A 22,681-nucleotide genomic window follows, 5' to 3' on the forward strand; every position below is an offset into this window, starting at 1 on the left:
CTCCTGGACATTCCTAAACTACATTAAAACTGTGATGTCCTGATTCATTTGCCAAAATCATGCTAATGTCAACAGTTCAATATTTCAAATACCACTTTTCATAGATATTGTCACTCTTCATTAATACAGAATGATATCCCATTAATATCTTATAAGAATCTTATAAGATTCATCAGTTAATGCTACTAGAAAAAAACCAGTGCTGTGTAAAGAAAAACCTCAAGTTAGCAGTCACATCTAACTGCTTCTTAAAATCGTTAAGGTTTACAGCAACAGGTCATTTTCCTCCAGTGAGTGTTTATTCAGTTTGAGGCCTCTGGCAAAACTGTCTTATGATGAGCATAGCACTGACAACTCACTGAAATGGATACAGTCAGCTCAGGGTCAAGTCAATCCAAAGAGGTCACTTTCGCTCAATTCACCTCCCAATAACCAGACCCCTGGGGCTCTCAACTCTGCTCCCCGAATGGGTTTCTCCTCTCACCTTTCCATTGTGATGGATACCACTACCTGTAGGAGAAAAAAGTATGCTCTATTGATAGCAAGGTATTGCCTTTTGTGTTTCAAGTAACAATGTCCCAGATTCTCCTCAAAATTAGACTAGCTCATAACCAAGACTTGATTTGACATTCTCCTGAAAGAATGTTCAAAGTAGACTTAGGGTTGTTCAGTTGTTTCCTTTGTATCCAACTCTTTGTGACCCTATGTGAAGTTTTCTTGACAAAGATACTGGAATGGGTAGCTACTTCCTTCTCAAGTTTATTTTACAGATGAGGAAATTGAGGCAAACAGGGTTAAGAGACTTTCCCTGAGTTACACAGTTCATGTCTGAGGACAGATTTGAATTTAAGTATTTCTGACTCCAGACTTGGAACTCTAGCCACTGTACCACCTAGCTGCAAGGGTATGTAGGGTATGTACCTTGGTTTTGACCACAGTGTCCTAATACATGGTTCATTAGAGCACTGGATTAGAACACATTGTTTGAGGATGGTTCTATCTTTTGGTCGCTGGTGGTTCATGTCGTTTTGCTCCATTCTGTGACCACACAGCATTCTTTCAAACCCTCTTTCTCTTTCACAAGTACAGGTCAGATAGTCACCAGGAAAACTAGAGTGTTGAGATCAATCAGTAGAAATCCATAACCATGAAATTGCCTAAAGCATTAGTGAATTAATTGTATTATCTTCATATGTAAAAGTCAGCATGTTATAAGAGCTGTTATTATTTTACAGTTGGTATTCAAGATAAACCCTATCTCTTCCTTCTCCTGTATGACATAGGAAAATAGGATTCTTCCAGTCAGACCAAAGAGCTCATTAGTATATGGATGAAGATATAATCAGGATAACGGGTCCTTCCTTTAGAGAGCCAAATGTTCCAAAGTCACCTAATACCTTGAGCTTCACTAACTTTAGTGCTTCCATTCATATCATTCCTCTTATCTTTGTTTCCTCATGTTCTTCTACAATTATTCTAGCGAGAGTCATCTTTTAATACCCCACTTAACTGTAAATCTTCCATGAAGTCTTCTGTGACCCTATTAAATAGGAAATTATTTCTCCCCATCATATCTCCTATAGGATAGGCATTTCACAATAATAGTCATTGTTAACTATCATTTACCCTCTTACTGATACATTTTCACTGATTACTTTTTCAATGATAATTATCTTACCTCCCCAACTCTAAGTGGCTCTTTTGCATACAGTCAAACTTTCAGCAATTCTTTCATGATTTCCTCATAGACAAGAAAAGAATAATTAAGCCAAATGACAAAGCAATTAGATACATTTGCAACTGTAGAAAAAGGAATTTTGTGATCATAAGATTTCCAGATGACAAAAACTGAGAGGTATAACTAACATATCAGATGGGGAAGGTAGAATTCCTCATAAAATTAGACAGTTCAACTGAGATCAAAACTAGTATGATGAGATTTAAAAGACATAAAAGAGTTGGCTGGAGGCACTGGTACTTATAGCATAACTTGGAAAGTTATAACATAGTGGAAAGTTTCTAGAGGGGTACCTCTTTTCTGGAAGAACTATGGGGCGGGTTGGGTGAATTCCACAGGATAAGAAGATAGTGATGGAATATTATCTGTTTTAATGGAAAGAGTACCTAGATCTAAGTAATCCCAAATCTATTGAAATGTTGAAGGGTGTTTTATCAATCATATTACTTTAGATTTTTATACTGTAATCTTCATCCATATGCCTTGCCATGTCAAATATAATGCAATTTATCCAACAATTGATTAATTGGTTCAATTGCACATTCATTTTCTACACTTGATTTTCCTTTTTCAGTGGTCTGCAGTTGATGTACAGGTCTCTCAGCATTCCCTTTGATCATGCTTGGCACACATTCACAATAGTAGTCTCCTATTATCATGATATCATGCCAAGTACATGCTACTATCATGGGTTAATATGCCAGCATCACTAGGCAAATAGAGATGTGTACCTGGTCCTTGAAATGTAGACCTGGCTTTTCTTTCCCTCAACTTTTTACTTCTTGGTTATTACAGGAAGGTCTACAGAGGGTAAAGGGTTAGATTAGCTCTGACTTTATTTAGCTATCTATGTACTTTTTTGACATCCATCACTGAAGTAGTCAGAGAAAGCAATAACCTGGTTCACCTCCAATCCTTAATAAGACATATAAATATACAGTCCACCATCATTTGAACCTTCTTCAAACATACACTTTCCAAACCTACAAATTGTATTCTGAAGCCTTTAGAGGTTATCTTTCTCCATTGACTCCAGGACTTAGGGCATTTGGAGATAGATATTTTTTCCCTCTTTGCTGAGATTACTTGTTCAAAATAGTCACCCTAGCCTGGCAAGAGAAGTATTCAAATCTCTTAGATAATATATTAGTTGGCTTTATGAAACCTGATTTATGAAGTCTAAGTCAGAATGCAAAATGCAATATATGCAATCAAATTTTCCCATGCTTTTTGATAGCAAGGGATTCATCACCTCTTCCTGGTTAACACATTTGATTAGAGGATGATGCTACTGAGGTCAAAGTCATGGATTAGATCCCTACAAAGGTGAGTTAGATTTGTTCTGTTCCATGGCAGTAATTTTGAATATCAAGAAGTCATTTGGGCAAGCTTAAATTACTGCCTTTCATAATTTCTTCCATTCAGCCAAAATGAATTGATTATCATTCTCAGTTCTAATCTTGCCATTTCTTTTATCCATGCCTTTGCTAACAATCTCTCCTGAACTTTTATAGGCCACTCCACCCTTTTGATCCTATTGAAATATTTATCCTCCATGGAGGCCCTTAAAGTTCTTCTCCAAGTCCTCCACTATCCCAGAAGGAAGCAGCAACTCCTTCTTTGAATCTCTAATTTTTAACTTTTGCTTTGTATTTCTCATATTCCTATATTGAAGCTATTTGTATATTATCTGGTCTTGTCTACTAGTCAGTCAACAAACATTATTTTGTTTTCTTTGTGGAGGCACTGAGCTAGGCAGTGGGGGTACAAAGAAAGGCAAAATAGTCTCTGCCCTCCAGGAACTTACATTTGAATGGGAGGGTACAACATTGAAATAACTAGGTACATAAAAGACACACACATGCCACATATGTGTGTTTATGGAGAAAGAGAGAGAGATAGACAGACAGACAGACAGAGAGACAAAAAGAGACAGAGAGAGTATGGATGGATGGATAGAAGGCAACATTAAAGGGAAAGAACTTATATAAGTTCTTAACCTAGAGACTGTGAATTTATTTTTATGTTATTTCAATAAAATTGTTTCCCTTCTTAATTCTATATATTTTATCTTATGTATTTAGAAACATTATTCTGAGGACACCTATGACCAATTCTATGGCAAAAAAGGTTAGAAATCCTTGCCCTAGAAGCTGGGATGCAGAAGGTGAGATTTAAGTTAAGTCATGAAGGAAGGCAGGACAAATAAGAAGCAATGGTGAGGGGGCAGAGCATCCTAGCCATAGGACACAGTTAGTACAAGGCATGGAAACAGGAGATAAGGTATAAAGTATAAGGAATAGCAAGTAGCCAAGTATAGCTGGATCACAAAGTCCATGGAGCAGAATAAAGTATATGAATAGAAAGATAGAAAGGGTCTTGGCCATAACATATTTAAATATAAAACAGAGAAGTTTATGTTGAATCCTGAAAATAATAATAGAGAGGCACTAGATTTCATTGAGCAAGGGGGAAAGGACATGATCAGAACTATATGTTTAGGTTAACCACCTTGGCAGCCTAGTGGTAGATGGTTGGAGTGGGGAGAGACTTGAAAATGAGAAGTTGAGGAGGCAACTAAGTTGGGGAGCTTTGATGAACTCGAAAATGGTGGTACCCTCAGGAGTAACAGCAAAGTTGGAAATAGAGGAGGGTGTTTTTTTTTTTAATTAATATATTTTATTTGGTCATTTCCAAGCATTATTCGTTAAAGACATAGATCATTTTCTTTTCCTCCCCCCCCCTACCCCCCATAGCCAACGCGTAAGTCCACTGGGCATTAGATGTTTTCTTGATTTGAACCCATTGCTTTGTTGATAGTATTTGCATTAGAGTGTTCATTTAGAGTCTATCCTCTGTCATGTCCCCTCAACCTCTGTATTCAGGCAGTTGCTTTTTCTCGGTGTTTCCACTCCCATAGTTTATCCTTTGCTTATGAATGGTGTTTTTTTTTTCTCCTGGGTCCCTGCAAGTTGTTCAGGGACATTACACCACCACTAATGGAGAAGTCCATTACGTTCGATGATACCACAGTGTGTTTGTCTCTGTGTACAATGTTCTCCTGGTTCTGCTCCTCTCGCTCTGCATCACTTCCTGGAGGTTGTTCCAGTCTCCATGGAACTTCTCCACTTTATTATTCCTTTTAGCACAATAGTACTCCATCACCAACATATACCACAGTTTGTTCAGCCATTCCCCAATTGAAGGGCATCCCCTCATTTTCCAATTTTTGGCCACCACAAAGAGAGCAGCTATGAATATTTTTGTACAAGTCTTTGTGTCCATTATCTCTTTGGGGTACAGACCCAGCAGTGCTATGGCTGGGTCAAAGGGTAGATATTCTTTTAGCACCCTTTGGGCATAGTTCCAAATTGCCCTCCAGAATGGTTGGATCAGTTCACAGCTCCACCAGCAATGAATTAATGTCCCTATTTTGCCACATCCCCTCCAGCATTCATTACTTTCCTTTGCTGTTATGTTAGCCAATCTGCTAGGTGTGAGGTGATACCTCAGAGTTGTTTTGATTTGCATCTCTCTGATTATAAGAGATGTAGAACACTTCTTCATGTGCTTGTTAATAGTTTTGATTTCTTTATCTGAGAACTGCCTATCCATTTCCCTTGCCCATTTATCAATTGGAGAATGGCTTGATTTTGTGTACAATTGATTTAGCTCTTTATAAATATGAGTAATTAAACCTTTGTCAGAGGTTTCTATGAAGATTTTTTCCCAATTTGTTGTTTCCCTTCTGATTTTAGTTATATTGGTTTTGTTTGTACAAAAGCTTTTTAGTTTGATGTAGTCAAAATTATTTATTTTACATTTTGTGATTCTTTCTATATCTTGCTTGGTTTTAAAGCCTTTCCCCTCCCAAAGGTCTGACATGTATACTATTCTGTGTTTACCCAATTTACTTATGGTTTCCTTCTTTATGTTTAAGTCACTCACCCATTTTGAATTTATCTTGGTGTAGGGTGTGAGGTGTTGATCTATTCCTAGTCTCTCCCACACTGTCTTCCAATTTTCCCAGCAGTTTTTATCGAATAGTGGATTTTTGTCCCAAAAGCTGGGATCTTTGGGTTTATCGTATACTGTCTTGCTGAGGTCGCTTTCCCCCAGTCTATTCCACTGATCTTCCTTTCTGTTTCTTAGCCAGTACCAAATTGTTTTGATGACTGCTGCTTTGTAATATAGTTTTAGGTCAGGGACTGCAAGGCCCCCATCATATGTGTTTTTTTTCATTATTTCCCTGGATATCCTTGATCTTTTGTTCTTCCAAATGAACTTTGTTATGGTTTTTTCTAAATCAGTGAAGAAGTATTTTGGTAGTTCAATGGGTATGGCACTAAATAGATAAATAAGTTTGGGTAGGATGGTCATTTTTATTATATTGGCTCGTCCTATCCATGAGCAGTTAATGTTTTTCCATTTGTTCAAGTCTAGTTTTAGTTGTGTGGCGAGTGTTTTGTAGTTGTGTTCATATAGTTCCTGTGTTTGTCTTGGGAGGTAGATTCCTAGGTATTTTATTTTGTCTAAGGTGATTTTGAATGGGATTTCTCTTTCTAGTTCTTGCTGCTGAGCTGTGTTGGAGATATATAGAAAAGCTGATGATTTATGTGGGTTTATTTTGTATCCTGCAACTTTGCTAAAGTTGTTGATTATTTCAATTAGCTTTTTGGTTGAATCTCTAGGATTCTTTAAGTAGACCATCATGTCATCCGCAAAGAGTGATAACTTGGTCTCCTCCTTGCCTATTTTGATGCCTTCAATTCCTTTATCTTCTCTAATTGCTACTGCTAGTGTTTCTAGTACAATGTCAAATAGTAGAGGTGATAATGGGCATCCTTGTTTCACTCCTGATCTTATTGGGAATGCATCTAGTTTATCCCCATTGCAGATGATATTAGCTGTTGGTTTTAGATATATACTGTTTATTATTTTTAGGAATGACCCTTCTATTCCTATGCTTTCTAGTGTTTTTAATAGGAATGGGTGTTGTATTTTATCAAAGGCTTTTTCTGCATCTATTGAAATAATCATGTGATTCTTGCTAGTTTGCTTGTTGATGTGGTCAATTATGTGGATGGTTTTCCTAATGTTGAACCAGCCCTGCATCCCTGGTATGAAGAGGAGGGTGTTTTGAAAAATTAGAGCATTTTTTTTAGCTCTTAAGTTTGAGGTACCTGTGAAATGTCCATTTCAAAATATTCAACAGGCAGTCAAACTCAATAGAGAGATTATAACTGTTTTCATATATATATATAAGAATTATCAACCAAGAAACAGTAATCGAACCTATGATAGCTGATGAAATTACCAAGAGAGAATCTATATATCTAAGAGAAAAGAAGGCACAAGATATGGCTTAGTGGTTCACAGGGAGTTAATGAGTCTGACCTAGATGAAAATCAAGAAAAGGAGACTAAAAAGCAGTGGTTGGACAAATAGATACAAATCTAGATGACAGTTGTGTCATGAAAACTTTGAGAGCAAAGAATATCCAGGAAAAAAGAAGATCATCAATAATGTCAAAAGATGCAGAAAGGTCAAGAAGAATGATATTTGAGAAAAGGTCATTAGATCTGACAATTAAGAAGTAATTGGTGACCTTGAAGAGGGCTGTTGAACAATGAGATTGAAATCAAGATTGGAGAGGGTTTTTGAAGATTGAGAAGAGTGGAAGTAGAAATATGTAGCATCCATGACTTTTCCAAGAAGGAAAGGAGATATATAGTAAGAAAGCAAGTGGGGAGCATGGGATCAAGTGAGGGTTTTTTGAGGAGAGGAAAAACATGACCTTGTTTGTAGGCATCAGTGAAATACCCAATAGGTGTGAAGAAATTGAATATAAGAGAGTGGGGATGATTGTGGGGGCAATATAGAGATGAAGATGAGATGATGAGAAGGGATTCAATTGGGGGTGCATGTCAAAATTTTGACCTTGAAAAAAAGAGGGATGATCTCTTCATATGAAATTGTAGTTAAGGAAGAGATAGATAGTTTGGAAGGAAAAATATCTGAGTGATGTGAAATGAGGAGAATCATGGAGAGGACAAAAAAACAGGGTTGGATGTCCTAAGGCAAAGGGAAAGTTAGAATGATAAAAAAAGAAATATTAAGGATCTATGAACATGGAATAGAATACCAGTGGGTGATGGCAAGATCAAAGGAATGATTATTTCTCTATATAATCATGATGGAGTAGAGGAGTATAATATGGGAATTAAAATGAGACCAAACTATAAGTGAGCACTTCAGAGTTGATAACAACCTTTCCCTGAAGACATTTTATAGCACTTTATTGTGATCCTTTAATGTAATTATCACATAAGATTACATGTTATTAATAACTTTGGTGCCACTCTCTAACTAGTGTATAAGTTCCTGAAAGACAGATATCTAAACTTTCTGTCCCCACTGGTGTTTAGCACAGGACGATATTCACAATAGCCAATAAAGATGAAGACTATTTTTCTCTCATCTTTGTACTTTCTAGCACACCTAGTAGAAAGAATACAAAGATCCTTAGTACAAATCCAACAAAATGTTTTTTTAATAATGGCTGAATTCTATGATTACTTAAGTAATCTGGAAATGTTGATGACAATATTCCTGTCTCCTATCTACTTCTGGCAACTCCAGAATGATGAGCTAGGTATGGCCAGCAAAGACGTTTGAACAAATCATAATATAAAGCTGTAAGTTAATTGATTTCATCTAGCTAGGTATTTGGAACTCAATTCATTCCTTTAATGCACAGGAATGGAGAAAAAGTGAACAGCTGGCTCTGTAGAGGAAAAGGAGAAAGGATTTGATTTTATGTATTATGGAAGAAGGTTCCAAAAAGAAGGTTATAGTCTAGCCGTGTGGGCTTACTATTGATTCCTGGTAAAATATTAGACTTGATTATTAATGAAATGTGCTCAGATGAGTGCTCAGAAAAGAAAGAAATGGTCACTTGGTAACAATGACACATTCATATAGCACTTTCAGGTTTAGAAAATGTTTTCTTCTCCATTGCCCTCTGGGATAGGAAGCACAAGAATTATTATCCCCATTTTACAGATGGAGAAACAAGCTCAAAAAGGTTTATTTGTCAATTGACCAGTCACATGACTTGTAATTGCCTGAAACCTGATGTGAATCCAGGTTTCCTAGATTTAAGTCCCTTCAAATGATGTCAAATAACATGCTGCCTCTTTAGAGAAGGCTATCATCCTAGGGCTGTTTCAGAGACAGAGAATAGTGTAGAAGAAAGAGCTGTGGACTCGGGGTCATGAGAGACGGAGGTTCAAATCCCACCTTTGCTACTTATTGCTGGGTGACACTGAGCTAGACACTTAACCTCTTGGAGACTGGGTTTCTTTATATGTAAGATGGGGATAATCCCTCTACTATCTACTTCACAGGGTTGTTGTGAGGAAAGGTTTTTGTAAACTTTAAAGTGCTATATAAACATGAGCTATTATTCCTATTGTTTTCCTTCTAGGAAGGGAGGGAGCAGGCCTAGATGCTTTCCTTAGTAACCCTGGCAACGGGAGGATTTGCCAGCCAGCTTGTTGGAAGTTTTCTGATGTTGGCTACAGAATCCATCACGACTTTAATGATTTTGCCTCAAGACCACAGGCAAAGCACAGACCCAAGAATAAAAGAACAGCAGATCAACAATGGGCAAGTGCCTAGAATCTGTTCTCAGTCCTGCCAGGATTATACAGTCACAAAATGGCAAAATTCCACAGTTTGAAGGGCTGTGGAGGGTCTGTGGAATCCAAGCCATACCTGAAAAATCAATCTCTCTACAAGACATTTGAAGAGATGTCCTCTAGTCTTTGCTCAAAGACCTCCAAAAAGGTATCCCATTTGATGTTTGCTTAACTCTGATAATGAGTGATTCCTTATATGGAGGCTAAATTCATCTTTTTGTAACTTTCATTCATTGCTCTGGATCCCATCATCCAGGACCCAGCAGGACAAACATAATCACCTCTCAGGTGGTGCTCCTTTAAATGCTTGAAGATGGCTATCATAGAAGGCTTCTTTTTTCCAAGCTAGACATCCCAGTTTTTTTTTTCAGCAGAATGTCATTCACCATGAACTTGAGACCTTGATACCATTCCAGTTAATCTCCTCTCAATATTGTCCAGCATATCAGTGCCCTTGCCAACAAAACACAATATTCTAGATGTGATTTAAACAGACTATGATGGCACTGTCACTTATTAGAGTCTTTCCTAATAAAATATAATATTTGAAATGTGATCTAACCATATTATAACAATACTGTTACTGCCTTATCCTGGAAGTTAAATCTTTCAATGGAGGATAAGACCACAGTTGGATTTATAGTGACCCATACAAAGCTTGCATTCTACTGCAATCCTTACACCTTTTTGTTTTCTTGTCTTCTTGTTTCTCTGCCATTCTACACTGGTTTTTTAATCTTTACCTTCCACCATCTAATCAATATTGTGTATTGGTTCCAAGGTAGAAGAGCAATAAGAACTAGGCAATGGGGATTAAGTGACTTGCAGAACATGTCTGAGGCCATATTTGAACCTAGGACTTCCCATCTCTATGCCTGATTCTCAATCTGCTGAGCTACCTAGGTGTCCCCCTGCCATTCTATATTTGCAAAGTTTATTTCTGAACAGAAACTATATTTTACATTTGGCCTATTGAAATTTTATCTGATTAGATTTGACTTAATATTCTGGTCCAGCAAGATCTTTTTTAATTTTGATCTTAGCCCAGCATGGTGGAATTCACATATAATTCCTGCTTCTAGGAAGGCTGAGATTGGTAAAACGTTTTAGCTTAGGAGTACTGAAGTATATATAATAGGGCTAAAGTCAATCAGGGGTCCACACTAAAGTCCAACATCCACATGATAAGATCCCAGGAAGGGGACAGGGAAAAGGAAAAATCATGAGAGGAGAATCAACCCAGTTCAGAAATGTAACAGGTGAAAACATCTGGGCCAAGCAGTAGTAGAAACAAGTCCATAAGTGCTACTGACTTCTATCCTGGGTGAAATAGGGAGATCCAAGCTCAAAAGATAAAAGGAAAATTCTGATTCTGTCATCTGGTATGCCAGCTGTCCTACTAAATTAGTATCTTCAAATTTGATGTGCATATCATATGATTAAGAGCTAAAATGGATGTTAGGGGTCTTCTAGTCCAACCCCTTCATATTGTTGATCAGGACGATAAAGACTAGAAAAAGGAATTGGTAGGTAGCCTAGGCAACTTTTAAACTTTGTCTCGTTGATACCAGATCCATCAATCAACAAATACTTATTAATCCAGGTATTGTGGCACTAGAGATACAATAAAATAAACTTAAATGGTCTCTTCCACCAAAAACTTTTCTATTGAGATCAAAAGCATATATACATGGGCAGCTATGTGGCCCAATGTGGAGAAAGATCAGCCTGGAGTCAGGAAGACATTCATCTTCCTGAGTTCAAATCTGGATTCAGATACTTACAAACTGTGTGACCCTGGTCAAATCATTTGACCCTGCTTGCCTCAGTTTCCTCATCTATAAAATGAGCTGGGGAAAGAAATGGCAAATCACTGCAGTATCTTTGCCCAAATGACATCACAAAGAGTCAGACAGGACTGAAACAACTGAGCAACAATATATTATATACAAGTAAATTTAAGTTATGTAGAAAGAAATACTAGCAGTTGGGAAGGGGGCCATGAAAGTTTCCAAGAAAATCTCTCATGTAGGAGGAAGCACTAAGTTGAGTTTTGAAAGAACCTAGAGATTCTAAGAGGTTTTGGTGAGGAGGGAATGCCTTACAGCCATGGTGGCTGTACAAAGGTGTGAAAATGAGAGATGGAATACCTTGTGATCAGAGCAACAAAACCAGTTTGGCTGAGCTATAGACTATGTGAAGGATGAGCAATTTGTAATAAGACTGCAAAACTAGAGATGTGTATTTAAATGCTAAAAATGTATATGTATATATGTCTAGAAAGGTTATTGGGGAGGGGAATGGCATATATTTAGGGATATCATTTTGGAAGCTGTCTGGAGGAGAGATTGAAATATTGGCTTTTCCACAACAAAAAATTGCATGGAATTGCAAAATTGGAAGAGATTTCAAAGATCTATTTAATATGATCTATCATTATAGATTATATTATCATCTAATATAAGACAACTAATTTTTATCAGTTCCCTTAGCATCATTAGAATCTTAGAGCAGAAAGGGACCCTAATCCAGTCTCTTCATTTTACAAGTAAAGAAACCAAGACCTCAAAAAGTAACTTGCCCTTTCCAGGGTCACACAGAAATTACATGTCAGAGGTGGTATTTGAAGTCAAATTGTCTGACTTCATGTCGACCTCCCCTTCTAGTAGAATATGCTGCTGTTTCTCCAGGAGGGAGATGTCCAATAACCACTCATTAAATGCTTGTTATATGTTAGGCATTATGTTTTCTAGGTGCTATAGATACAAATGTGAAAGCAGGATAATGGCTTTCCTCAGAGATCTGATACCCAGTGTTTATATGGACCTTTCTGATGAGAAGGGACTTTGTACTTCCTGGGGCAGTTGGTTCCATTGTTTGACAAGTATGATCATGACTTTTCAAAGCCTTTTCAAAGAAATGGCATGCTCCTGAAGGGCAAAGGGAAAGGAGGAAGGAAGACAATTTGGTTCTTATGATTTCATAAAATATATGTTGAAAATTGTTATTACATGTAATTGGGAAAATAAAGTTTCTTTTTAAAAAGAGATGTGTTTTTCTTTTTAGTTTTCTTCATGCTAAAGACTACAGATTTCCTTGATACCTCATACAACATGGTTTTCAGAGAATACACCATCTTAAGCAAAAATTAGTGTCCCAGGTTAAAGAAATTATTCTAGACATTGCTTGAATAACTCAGACAATAATGAGATACTTTTTTTTTCTGTCACAGATATTAGAGAGAAGGATAAGATGGGGTAATGGGCATCAAGTTCAGCTAAAGGACAAAAGAAACAAAAGGTGATTTTTGGAAGGTGTCTGTGGGAAGCATGGAGGAACTCAGAGAGAACAAGCTGGTTTTGACCCTTCGAATCATAGAGGTGGAAGGAATCCAAGAAGTCATCTAGACAAACCCCTATACAGATCATGAATCCAGTCTATTGGCACACTCATTCAGCCTCTGGTTAGTAACCTCAACCAATAAAGAATAAAATTTCCCTACTAACTCCTTGTCTCTGTCCAGTCCTATCACAGGATAGTACATTCCACTTCTACACAGTACTATTAGAAAATTCTCCCTTCTATTTGAGCTATAGTTTTCCTCTCTGTAACATTCAATTATTAGCCCTTGCCTTTTGGGCCAGACAGAATAATTATAATCCCTCTTCCATATGACAGACTTTCAAGCTACTATTATGTCTCCATGTTAATTATATCCAGGAAGATACTATTTATACCACTGGAACAAGCCATGTAAGTTTGTGTAAGTCACAAAGCTCTCTGGGTCTCAGTTTTCCCATATCTAAACTGGGAATAATAATATTTTTACATACTATTTCAAAAGGTTGTTGTGGGTGATGCTACTAGATGGCTCAGTGAATTGAGAGAGAGCCACACCTAAAGATGGGGGGTCTTGGGGTTCAAATCTGGCTTCAGCCAGATTTCCCAACCTTTCTAGTTATATAAGTCTGGACCAATCACTTAACCCCCATCACCTAGCCCTTACCATTCTTCTGACTTATTATATTTTTATAATTTTTTATTTTTATAATTTTTATTATATTTTTATATTATAATTTTTAGATTATTAGATTATATTTTTAGATTAGATTATAATTTTTAAAAAATTGTTTTAGGGACTGGGAAATGCATTATAAACCTTCAAGTGGAAACAGATATATGAGCAAATCTGTACCTCATGACCTTTTTTGGAGAAAAGCAATTGGGGCTTGCAATCATAAAACAATTATAATAGTAGTTGTCCTATAAAAAGTGATATATAAGGTGTCCCAAAAGTATCAGTTCCATATATAGGAATTAAAGGTTAAAACTTTACTAAGACACACGTGTGTCTGTGTGTATATATATAATGTGTTTACATACATGAGTGCATATACTTTTGTGTATATATAATGTGTATATATACTGTGTGTATATGTATATGCATATAAATAAATCTTATTTGGTTTTTACAATAGCTTTGTGAATATATATTGTATATATAAATGCATATATATATATAAATCTTTTTTGGTTTTTACAATAGCTTTCTGAAAGAGTTACTCTTATTGCCATTTTACAGATGAGAAGATCTAAATCACATGTGTGGTCACATAATTGTCAAGTAGGGACACAATATTCAAACTCAAGCTTTCTCAATTCCACATCTTATGGCTACTTCTTAAACTACCTTCTCTATTAAAAAAAAAAACAACAAAACCACCATGAAGGGACTGCTCTTGTCAGCCTTTGTTAATGAGTGATAATGACCTCTGGAACACATCACCATGCAACATCCATTTAGAAGCTGAAACCAAAGGATGCTCATCATTTTCCCATATTTGTGTCTAATCAGAATTGCATGTTCATGTTGATGGTGTGATCATTTTTTTTCATATTCCCACAATATGACATAGACCTTTAAGAATTGGAAAAAAGTAGAAGCAAATGACTACCTCATACAAGCAATGGACCTCCAGTTAAAGATTTTTGCATAGGAGGATGTGAACCTAGAAAATGATCTTTGAGAATTCATCTTACGACCCTTAACTTTTATGTGATTCTATAAAGCATCACTATCCTTCAGGTCAATGAGGATTTATAACCCAGGTATCATCCTTGACTCTACTCTCTCTCACCCTCTGCATTAAATCTTTTGCCAAGTACTATCAATTCTACCTTTCCAATAAGATTTTGGGAAAAAATGTTCATTCTGTTTCTTCTGAGAAGGTAAAACTTGTTCTAGGACTCTGGTCACTGCTCTTTCTACTTTGCATTAAAGCCTCCCTTCTTTTTACCTCTCTTCAGGGACAGTAAAGGATCATTATTGATCTAGGAGAGATGGAGATGAAGGGAAAAAAACAACTTTCCAATTATATTCCCCCAAAAAATACATGAATCTGACTAGATAGAATTCTCCAGATTTTAAGGATGAGAAATTGAAGAATAAAGAAAATAAGTTGTGCCCTAGTTACACACTGAGTTTCTAGATCATGCAATAGAAGAGCCCAGGGCTCCTGACTCCTTTGCCCAAGATATACAACCAACCTATCTCCTTCCCATTCCCATTTTCACTCCCATTCATGCACTTACCAGAGTCAGAAGCCACCGGGCTCACCAAGCTCAGCAGTTCTCGCTCCTTCTCATAGTCACCCTTGCAGAGCAGCTGCCCCTCTTTCAGGACAAACTCATCTCCCTTTTGGAGTTGACGCTCACAGACGCAGCAGCAGAAGCAGCTCAGATGGTAAACACTTTTCTGGGCCCTCATGACAAACTCATTAGGTGCGATGGCTTCAAAACAGCCACCACATTTGACAGCAAACAGCCTGGAAGGAGAGAAACGAAGGACTCTGAGACTGAGAGAACTCTGGGACTCTTCCCCCTAAACTAGTCCCAATTAAAAAGTCTTATTGAGATTAGAGCCATCTGGGTCAACTTCCTAAAAACCCAAATGGCTCCTTGGCATGCAGAAATTTAAAATTGGTTTATTCCAGCTGTTAGCACTAGTCTGAGGTAATTGAATAGAATTGCATTAACTTGGAGGTGGACTGAAAAGTGATGAGTTCAAATCAGTGGCCAGATTTAGAATGATAATCTATTCAGGCATATTTTTAGGAGGAAGATAAGCTGAAACTCAACTCTTTTTTATCAGTGTAATAATTAAAATAGAAATATTTCTTCCATTATTAAAGTATTTCAAATCAATAACAATATAAAATAGCATATATCCCATTAATATTTCAGGCTGCCTTTTCCCTAATTCAGTCCTTCTCTTTGGGCTTTGATTAAGGGCTACAGTGGATCAGAAGCAGCAGAGAGAAGAGGTGTAAGGGAAATAAGGGAAGAAAGGACTGAGGATGACAAAGACAGGATTGTGTGGAGAATGGGTGGGATTTGATAAAATGTCCCAATAAGGTAATAATGTAACCAAAGGATTTCAAGGGCTTCACCAGTCTGTTGTCAACCTATCTTTACCTTAAATAATTCATTTAGACTTGTCCTCCACTGTATTGGTATATTTTTTTAAAATTCATAAGCCAGTTTTTTTTTACTTCCTATTACTGGAACAGGTTATGTGCTTTCCAATTCCATTTGCATTGTGAACCTTATTTCATATAGATTTATATGCATATTGTCTCTTCCAATAGACTGGAAGTTCCTGAAGGGAAGGGACTGTCTTTTTCTTCTTTTTTTATGTCCAGCACTTATACAGTGCCTGGTACATTGTTGTTGTTCAGTCATGTCCTACTCTATGTGACCCCATGTATTGGTTTTCTTGGCAAAGATACTGAAGTAGATTGCAGTTTCTTTCTCCAGTGTGTCCCCATTTTACAGATGATGAACTGAGTCAAATAGGGTTAAATGTATTGCCCAAAGTCACACAGCTAACAAGTGTCTATGGCTAGATTTGAACTCAGATGTTCCTAACCCCAGGCTCAGTGTCCTATTCATACACCACTTAGCTTTCCTACCTATCACATGATAGGCACAGTAAATGTTTATTAATAGTCACTCAACATTTGTTCAATTAATAGATTCATTATACATTTATTAAATGCTGTTATGTGCAGAGCATTCTGTTAAGCATCATACAAAGTTAGAAGGCACATAATTTTTGCTCTCATGGAGTCCAATAGGGAGATAAAACTCACATACACAAATCACTATCTATAACTCCATTCTTTTAGACCTATAGAGCCACCCACTTAGAATGTCTCCACCTCTCCTTTCTTCCTAAACAACTTCTATTCATCTTTCAAGATTCAGAATTATCCTTACTTCTTCAGTAAAAACATTCCTTGGTCATACCAGCCTGAATTGATTTCCCCTATCATGAATTGTTAAGATATTTATTATGTGTGCTTGTCATTTTTTAGCCTAACTATAGACTCAATTTAGCATATTCTGCCTTGTGATTGTAGTAGAAGAAATGCCAACAATGGTATAGATCACACAATAAGATGCTCAAATAATTATTGATTTTATTTTCATTGATTTATAGATTTCAGTAATGTACCCCACTCCTATCTTCTATTCTCAGAATCACAGAAACTCATAGAGTAGTTAGGATTCATGGTAGAATATTTCTGACTTCTCATCTTATCTTGTAGAAGCACGAATGACTGTCAAGAACCTTTGGATTTGGAGATAGATGTTGTAGCAATTGGGTGTCTGAAAAATGCATTTTAAACAAAGAAGGCACACTCATCTCACTCTATATCCTGCTGGATGACAGAAGAGAGGAGGGACCAGAGGGTATGGACAGGTCAGATAGAGCAGTCATGCATCTAGTAAATGTTACAGACCAGAATGGAATTATAGCCTTCTTGACCCCTGAATCCAGTGCTCTCAATAGTACAAACCAAGAATAGTTGTTTGCTCTAAGTCCTTTTCTACTTCCAAGAATCTGATTTTCTGATTCTAAATTAATTAAGTATTGAGAAAATAGAGAATTTATGGAGTGATCAGAGTGAGGTGGACTTCACCTGGGAAACTTCCCAATTAAGGGGAATTTTAAGGACAGAGAAGGGGTAGGGAAAAAGTGTTCATGATGCAACAGCAGAGAGAAGGAAGAAAGGCATTCCAGGGGAGCAGAATGATGAGCAAAGGCATGGAGGGGGGAATGAGCAAGCAAGCCTTCCAAGGCTCCTTCCCAAGAATGATCCCACACACACACACACACCCCCAACAGAGGCCAGTCTGGCAGAAGCATCATTGCACCTGCCAGCGAATTTGAAGGATTGAAATGATGATATCTCCAGATCCTTATATCACAACCAGACACTCAATCACATAGGCAGTGTCTCTGGCACTTATCCCTCATATATCAGTAAGAGCCCTACTCAAGGTCACAGGGAAATATCTGTATATTCCATCTCTGATCTTTTCTCCTTATCTCCAGAAAGTAAGAGGGCTGTTGGGGAGCAGAGGTGGTGGTGATAGCAATGAAGAGCTTTCTTTCCTAACATGAGGGTGGGTTTAGGGGTCCCACATTAATGAAACAGTTTAAGATTTAAAATTAATCTTGTGATCCATGTAATGTGTTCATTATTCATATATTACAGAGGGGGGAAATGAATTAGAGAGTCCCAGTGACTTACCTAGGGTCACACAGCTAGAATGTATTTGTCCTGCAATTCCTTCTCCTGTACCGCACAGTCAACTCCTGATACCTTCCCCTACCTTTTACAGAGTGGTGACTGAGGGTGAGTTTCTTCATAATGCCTTGGCACATCAGACCCCTGGGCATATGCCTCTCCCTCCCCAACCCTAAGGCTGTATGCTTTGTTTTGGACCAATACACACACATATATACATCATCTCTTGTGTGTTGGGACTCTATTCATGTCTTCCAACCTGAGCAAACTAATCAGACCCCTTTCCAGTAGCCAGCCAAAGTCCCTTTGTCCCTGGACCCTCCTTCTCCTCCCCTTCCTCTGGAATGAACTGTGAAACACACTCAGGACAAACGCTCCCAGAGAGTCAACAAGCACTTGAGAATGGACAGCAGCAGGTGGTAGCATCTGTGCTTGTCCAACTTCAACCTTGTTAATCTCCTCCTCCCCCTTAACAACCACACCATGCCTATGACTTCCCCCAAGTTGGAGAGGAGGATTTGAATGGGGGTGGCCCAACAAAGGAACATGGCATGTTGACTAAAGAGTGACAAGAGGAAGTGTCAGGAGGGACCCAACTCGTGTCCCGAAATAGTAGTGACAGGAACAGAGGTTACTGACTTAGGAGGGAGCATTTCAGTTTCCCTGGGGCCCTCCTTCAGAAACTAGGGCCATCAGCTCATCCTTTCTGTGTCCAGACCAAGCCCACAGACAATTTACCTTCCCACCATCAACTACCACCACCACTATTATTGATCCAAAGAGGGAAGGAACATGCATTTCAACACCTGTTTGCCAGATGTGTACACAGCTGTATGGGTACTGCTGTGGATCCAGCTGCTGAATACATGCCTCCCACCAGTTGTTTTCTCTAAGGCTCAGCCAAGCAGAGGAAAGGATTTGTTCAAAAGTCCAAGTCGTAATTAAAACACAGCCTGTCTTTTCGTGCTGCCCTGAGTGGTTTCCTCCACAGCAACTTCCCCCTCTGAATGTTAATGAAACCTCACTGTGGGTACAGAACCTCGCAGACTGGCGATGCCTTAAGAAAGCCAAACAAGGCTTACCAATATTCTCAGCCCTTTTGGAGGAGTGAGTAGCTTTCTTCTTATCCCTAGAATTTCTCCTGCAACCAATTATTCTTTTGCAAGGGATTCTGTTCCTGCTTTTTATGCCAGGGACTTGTTGAGGCCAAAGGAGTGGGGGCTGAGTGGCATTTATTTCAAAGCCCAATTTGCATAGGTATAGAAGTGATCACTGTGACTGTGAGCATCATGTAGCACAAAGAGTTAGACTTCAAGTGGCAAGAGTCAATTTCCAGTCCCAGCTCCACCATTATTTAGCAGAATAGTTTTGGGAAAGTCATGCTATCTAAAGGGTTCTTAAAATTCTCCAAGGAGTCCCTAGATAGATTTCAGGGAATCTATGAACTTGGGGAAAATATTCTATCTTTATTTCTAGTAACCTTTACTGAAATGTAGCATTTCCTTTAATTATTGTAAAATGTTATTCCAAAGAGACCATAGGCTTTATCAGACTGCCAAAGGCATCAAAGGCACAAAGGAAGGTGATGATCTCCAGCTTTACTCATCTTAAGAACTGTTGGGGGTTTTTAACCTGTAAAATCAGGAGGTTGAACTCGGTGAATTAGAAAGTCCCTTCCCATTCTATCTTTTATTCACTGTGAAAAGAAAATTAAAAAAAAAAAACTACCCCAACCACCATGGAGTAGTCCTTTAGAATGGATATAAGCTCCTTAAACCAATAACTTATGGAGGACTCAAATGAATCCAGCATACCATGTAAATTGACACGTAAAAACCAGTACGTGAAAAATGTACAGTTATTCTGTCAGCTTCTTATCCAATCATGATAAATTTTGATGGGATGGTTTCTGGTCATGAATAACTGAAGGGTCAGTTGTAGATGATCAGGAAGTCTTCTAATTGCTCATAGAATCATGACACAGGAGGCATTGAGTATGAATATAGAAGGTGTGTGCCCATCTCTCAGGCTATTTCCTTCCAGATTTCCATCAAGACTGGACCACTTGAGTTCTCAGTGAGCAAATAGCAGCTGTCTACTTTCTCTTAACTGATCACTAGATATACTGGGTCATATGACTCCACTGTTACATTTGTGTTTATGCTTTCCCAATCTTTCCAAGATGAGAGTAGAAAGCTGACCTGGTGAGTTTAGGAGGTCCTGAGGGCAGAATCATCAGAATCAGAAGCATAAATTCACTGGTCCTAATAGCAGGAGCTGCAGGAATCAAGATGGTGACAAAGCAGCAACCCAAAGTTGGACATACCCAGGTAGAAATCTTACAGAGTATTTCAAGATCTGGAGAGCTTGCAGGGCATCATCAGAGAGATCTAGCCCAGCAGCTTATGTGCTCAGCCCAGCCCAATAGTGCCAAGGAGAGAGATCCATCTAAGGGCTAATGGTTCTTTAAAAAAAATGATGTCTATGGTCAGGAGTTAGGAAGTGCCTGTTGGCCACCATATTCATTCTCTACCCCAGTGATGTAAAAACAAAAAAGTGGCTTAGTGGTCTGCAATTCTTACCTTCCTATTGATAGCATTGCCAAGAGAATCCAGAAAGACTTATCAGAGGGACAGAACCCAGGATATGAGGTTCAGCTTCGTTTATTATGTAACCTGCACTTGTCCAGAAATAATAATACCACCAACAACAATATTCATATAGCACTTACTATACTAAATGCTTATTATTATTATCGTATTTGAGCCTCACAACAATCCTGGGGGTAGGTCTTATTATTACTCCCATTTTAGAGAAGAGGAAACTGAGGCAAGCAAAAGTTAAATGATTTCCCCAGGGTCACACAGCTAGCAAGAATCTGAGACCCAATTCAAACACAAGTTTTCTTAACTCCAGCCCTGGATCTTTATCCACTAGTCCACCTAATATGAAACAAAGGTTCAGAACTACATAGCTAAAAGCTCTGGGACTGCTTTACAACTTCTCCATAAAGCTTCAGGTTAAGAAATGTAGCCCTAAATTAATTTTTGTTTTTTTTACAATAATAGCTAGCTGTTATGTAGTAAATTAAGATTTACAAAGCACTTTACAAATATTATCCTATTTTATCTTTATAGCCCGGTAGGTTTAGGTGTTATTATTCACCACATTGTATAGATGAGGAAGGAGTAGTTGGATGGTACAGTGGAAAGAGTACCAGGTCTAAAGTCAAGAAGACTCATCATTCTGAGTTCAAATCTGGCCTTAGACACTTACTAACTGTGATGTCCTGGACAAGTCACTTAACCCTGTTTCCCTCAATTTCCTCATCTGTAAAATGATCTGGAGAAGGAAATGGCAGACCATCCAATATCTTTGCCAAGAAAATCCTCAACATGATCACAAGTCAGACAAAATTGAAACAATTCATCAACAATAGATGAGGTAACTGAAGCACACAGAGGTTAAGTGACTTGCTCAGGATCACACGTGGTTATTAATATTTGAATGTGGATTTGAACCATATTTTCTAAACTCTATAAGCAGCACTCTCCACTGTGCCTCTTAGTATTCTGATGAATCAGCATTTAAGACTTATAAACATTCCCCCATTGGTTAAAATCAATCCTAAACCCCTTCAACTAGAAGGGATGAGTAGTTGATTGCTAGTAAGTGGAGGTTGAGTCAACCATTGGTAAAAATCTTTCTATGAAACCAAAATATGCCTCTCCATTGATCCTTTGATGCTTACTTCCTGAGTGACCTTAAGCTAATTACCTAAAGCCTCTGATTCTTAGTTTCCTCCTTCATATGAAATAAAAATAGTGGACCAGATGGTCTCCAGGATCCTTGCATCTCTAAATTTTATGAGAGTTCTTCTCCCTAAATTTAAGTAAAATAAATCTAATCTCTCTTTCTCATGGTGGTTCTTTTTATCCTTTAGGAAGCCATCTTGTAAACCATGCCCCAACCCCAGGTACCGAGTCTTCTCTTCTTCAATCTGAACATAACTCTTTGCTTCAAATGAATGATCTTCACAGGACCTCATTTCAATTCCCCACACCATTCTCATCACCCACTTCTTCATGACCAGAAGATGAGTGTCCTTCCCAAAATGAAGCACCCTAAACTGGATAACAGACCATAGATGTACTCTGTACCAGGGCAGAATATAAACCACAGTACTTCGTTCTTCTGGATGCTATGTTTCTAGTAATACAATCTTCCTCTTTGAATCTCTTTCACATTTTGTCATCTTTCTTTCTTTGCTCTTCATTATCTATAGTTTGCTGACTGAAAAGTATTATGCAGCTTCAGTGTGTGTCATTCAGCACCACTGGCAACTCTCAATCCTAAAAAGATTGCCTTTTTTGTCAAGGACATACCCCCTACAGCACTTGGGTCTTACCCCCATTCCTGACCACTTCATGTTAAATTCTGAATTCAATTTCACAAGCATTTATTAAGTAACTTCTGTGTGTATAAGATTGTGTCACGTAATGGAAATGATGCAAATTTTAGGTAAAACTATCTCTGGCTTCCTAAGATCTTAAGCAGAAATTCTCAGACGTGTCTTTAGTCATAGATGGCAAGCTGTCTCCTAGTAAATATGCTGAATATCAATGAGACTGCTCTCATCTTTG

The 22,681-nt window shown here is 37.9% G+C and overlaps 1 protein-coding gene and 1 long non-coding RNA gene across 2 annotated transcripts in view; one reads left to right on the plus strand and one right to left on the minus strand.

Moving 5' to 3' along the window:
- LMX1A (LIM homeobox transcription factor 1 alpha) overlaps positions 1–22,681 on the minus strand; it is a 193,692-nt gene that overhangs the window by 38,718 nt on the left and 132,293 nt on the right. The window contains exon 4 of the mRNA XM_001363575.3: positions 15,034–15,266. Coding sequence (XP_001363612.1) covers positions 15,034–15,266 — 233 coding nt within the window. The remainder of the gene's footprint in view (positions 1–15,033; positions 15,267–22,681) is intronic.
- Positions 11,212–14,544, plus strand: LOC103099776 (uncharacterized). The gene is made up of 3 exons (XR_008916090.1): positions 11,212–11,567; positions 12,674–12,904; positions 14,024–14,544. It is a non-coding gene; the product is annotated as an uncharacterized LOC103099776 (long non-coding RNA).

This window comes from Monodelphis domestica, chromosome 2 (assembly GCF_027887165.1).
Source record: "Monodelphis domestica isolate mMonDom1 chromosome 2, mMonDom1.pri, whole genome shotgun sequence".
Taxonomy (NCBI): Eukaryota; Metazoa; Chordata; class Mammalia; order Didelphimorphia; family Didelphidae; genus Monodelphis; species Monodelphis domestica.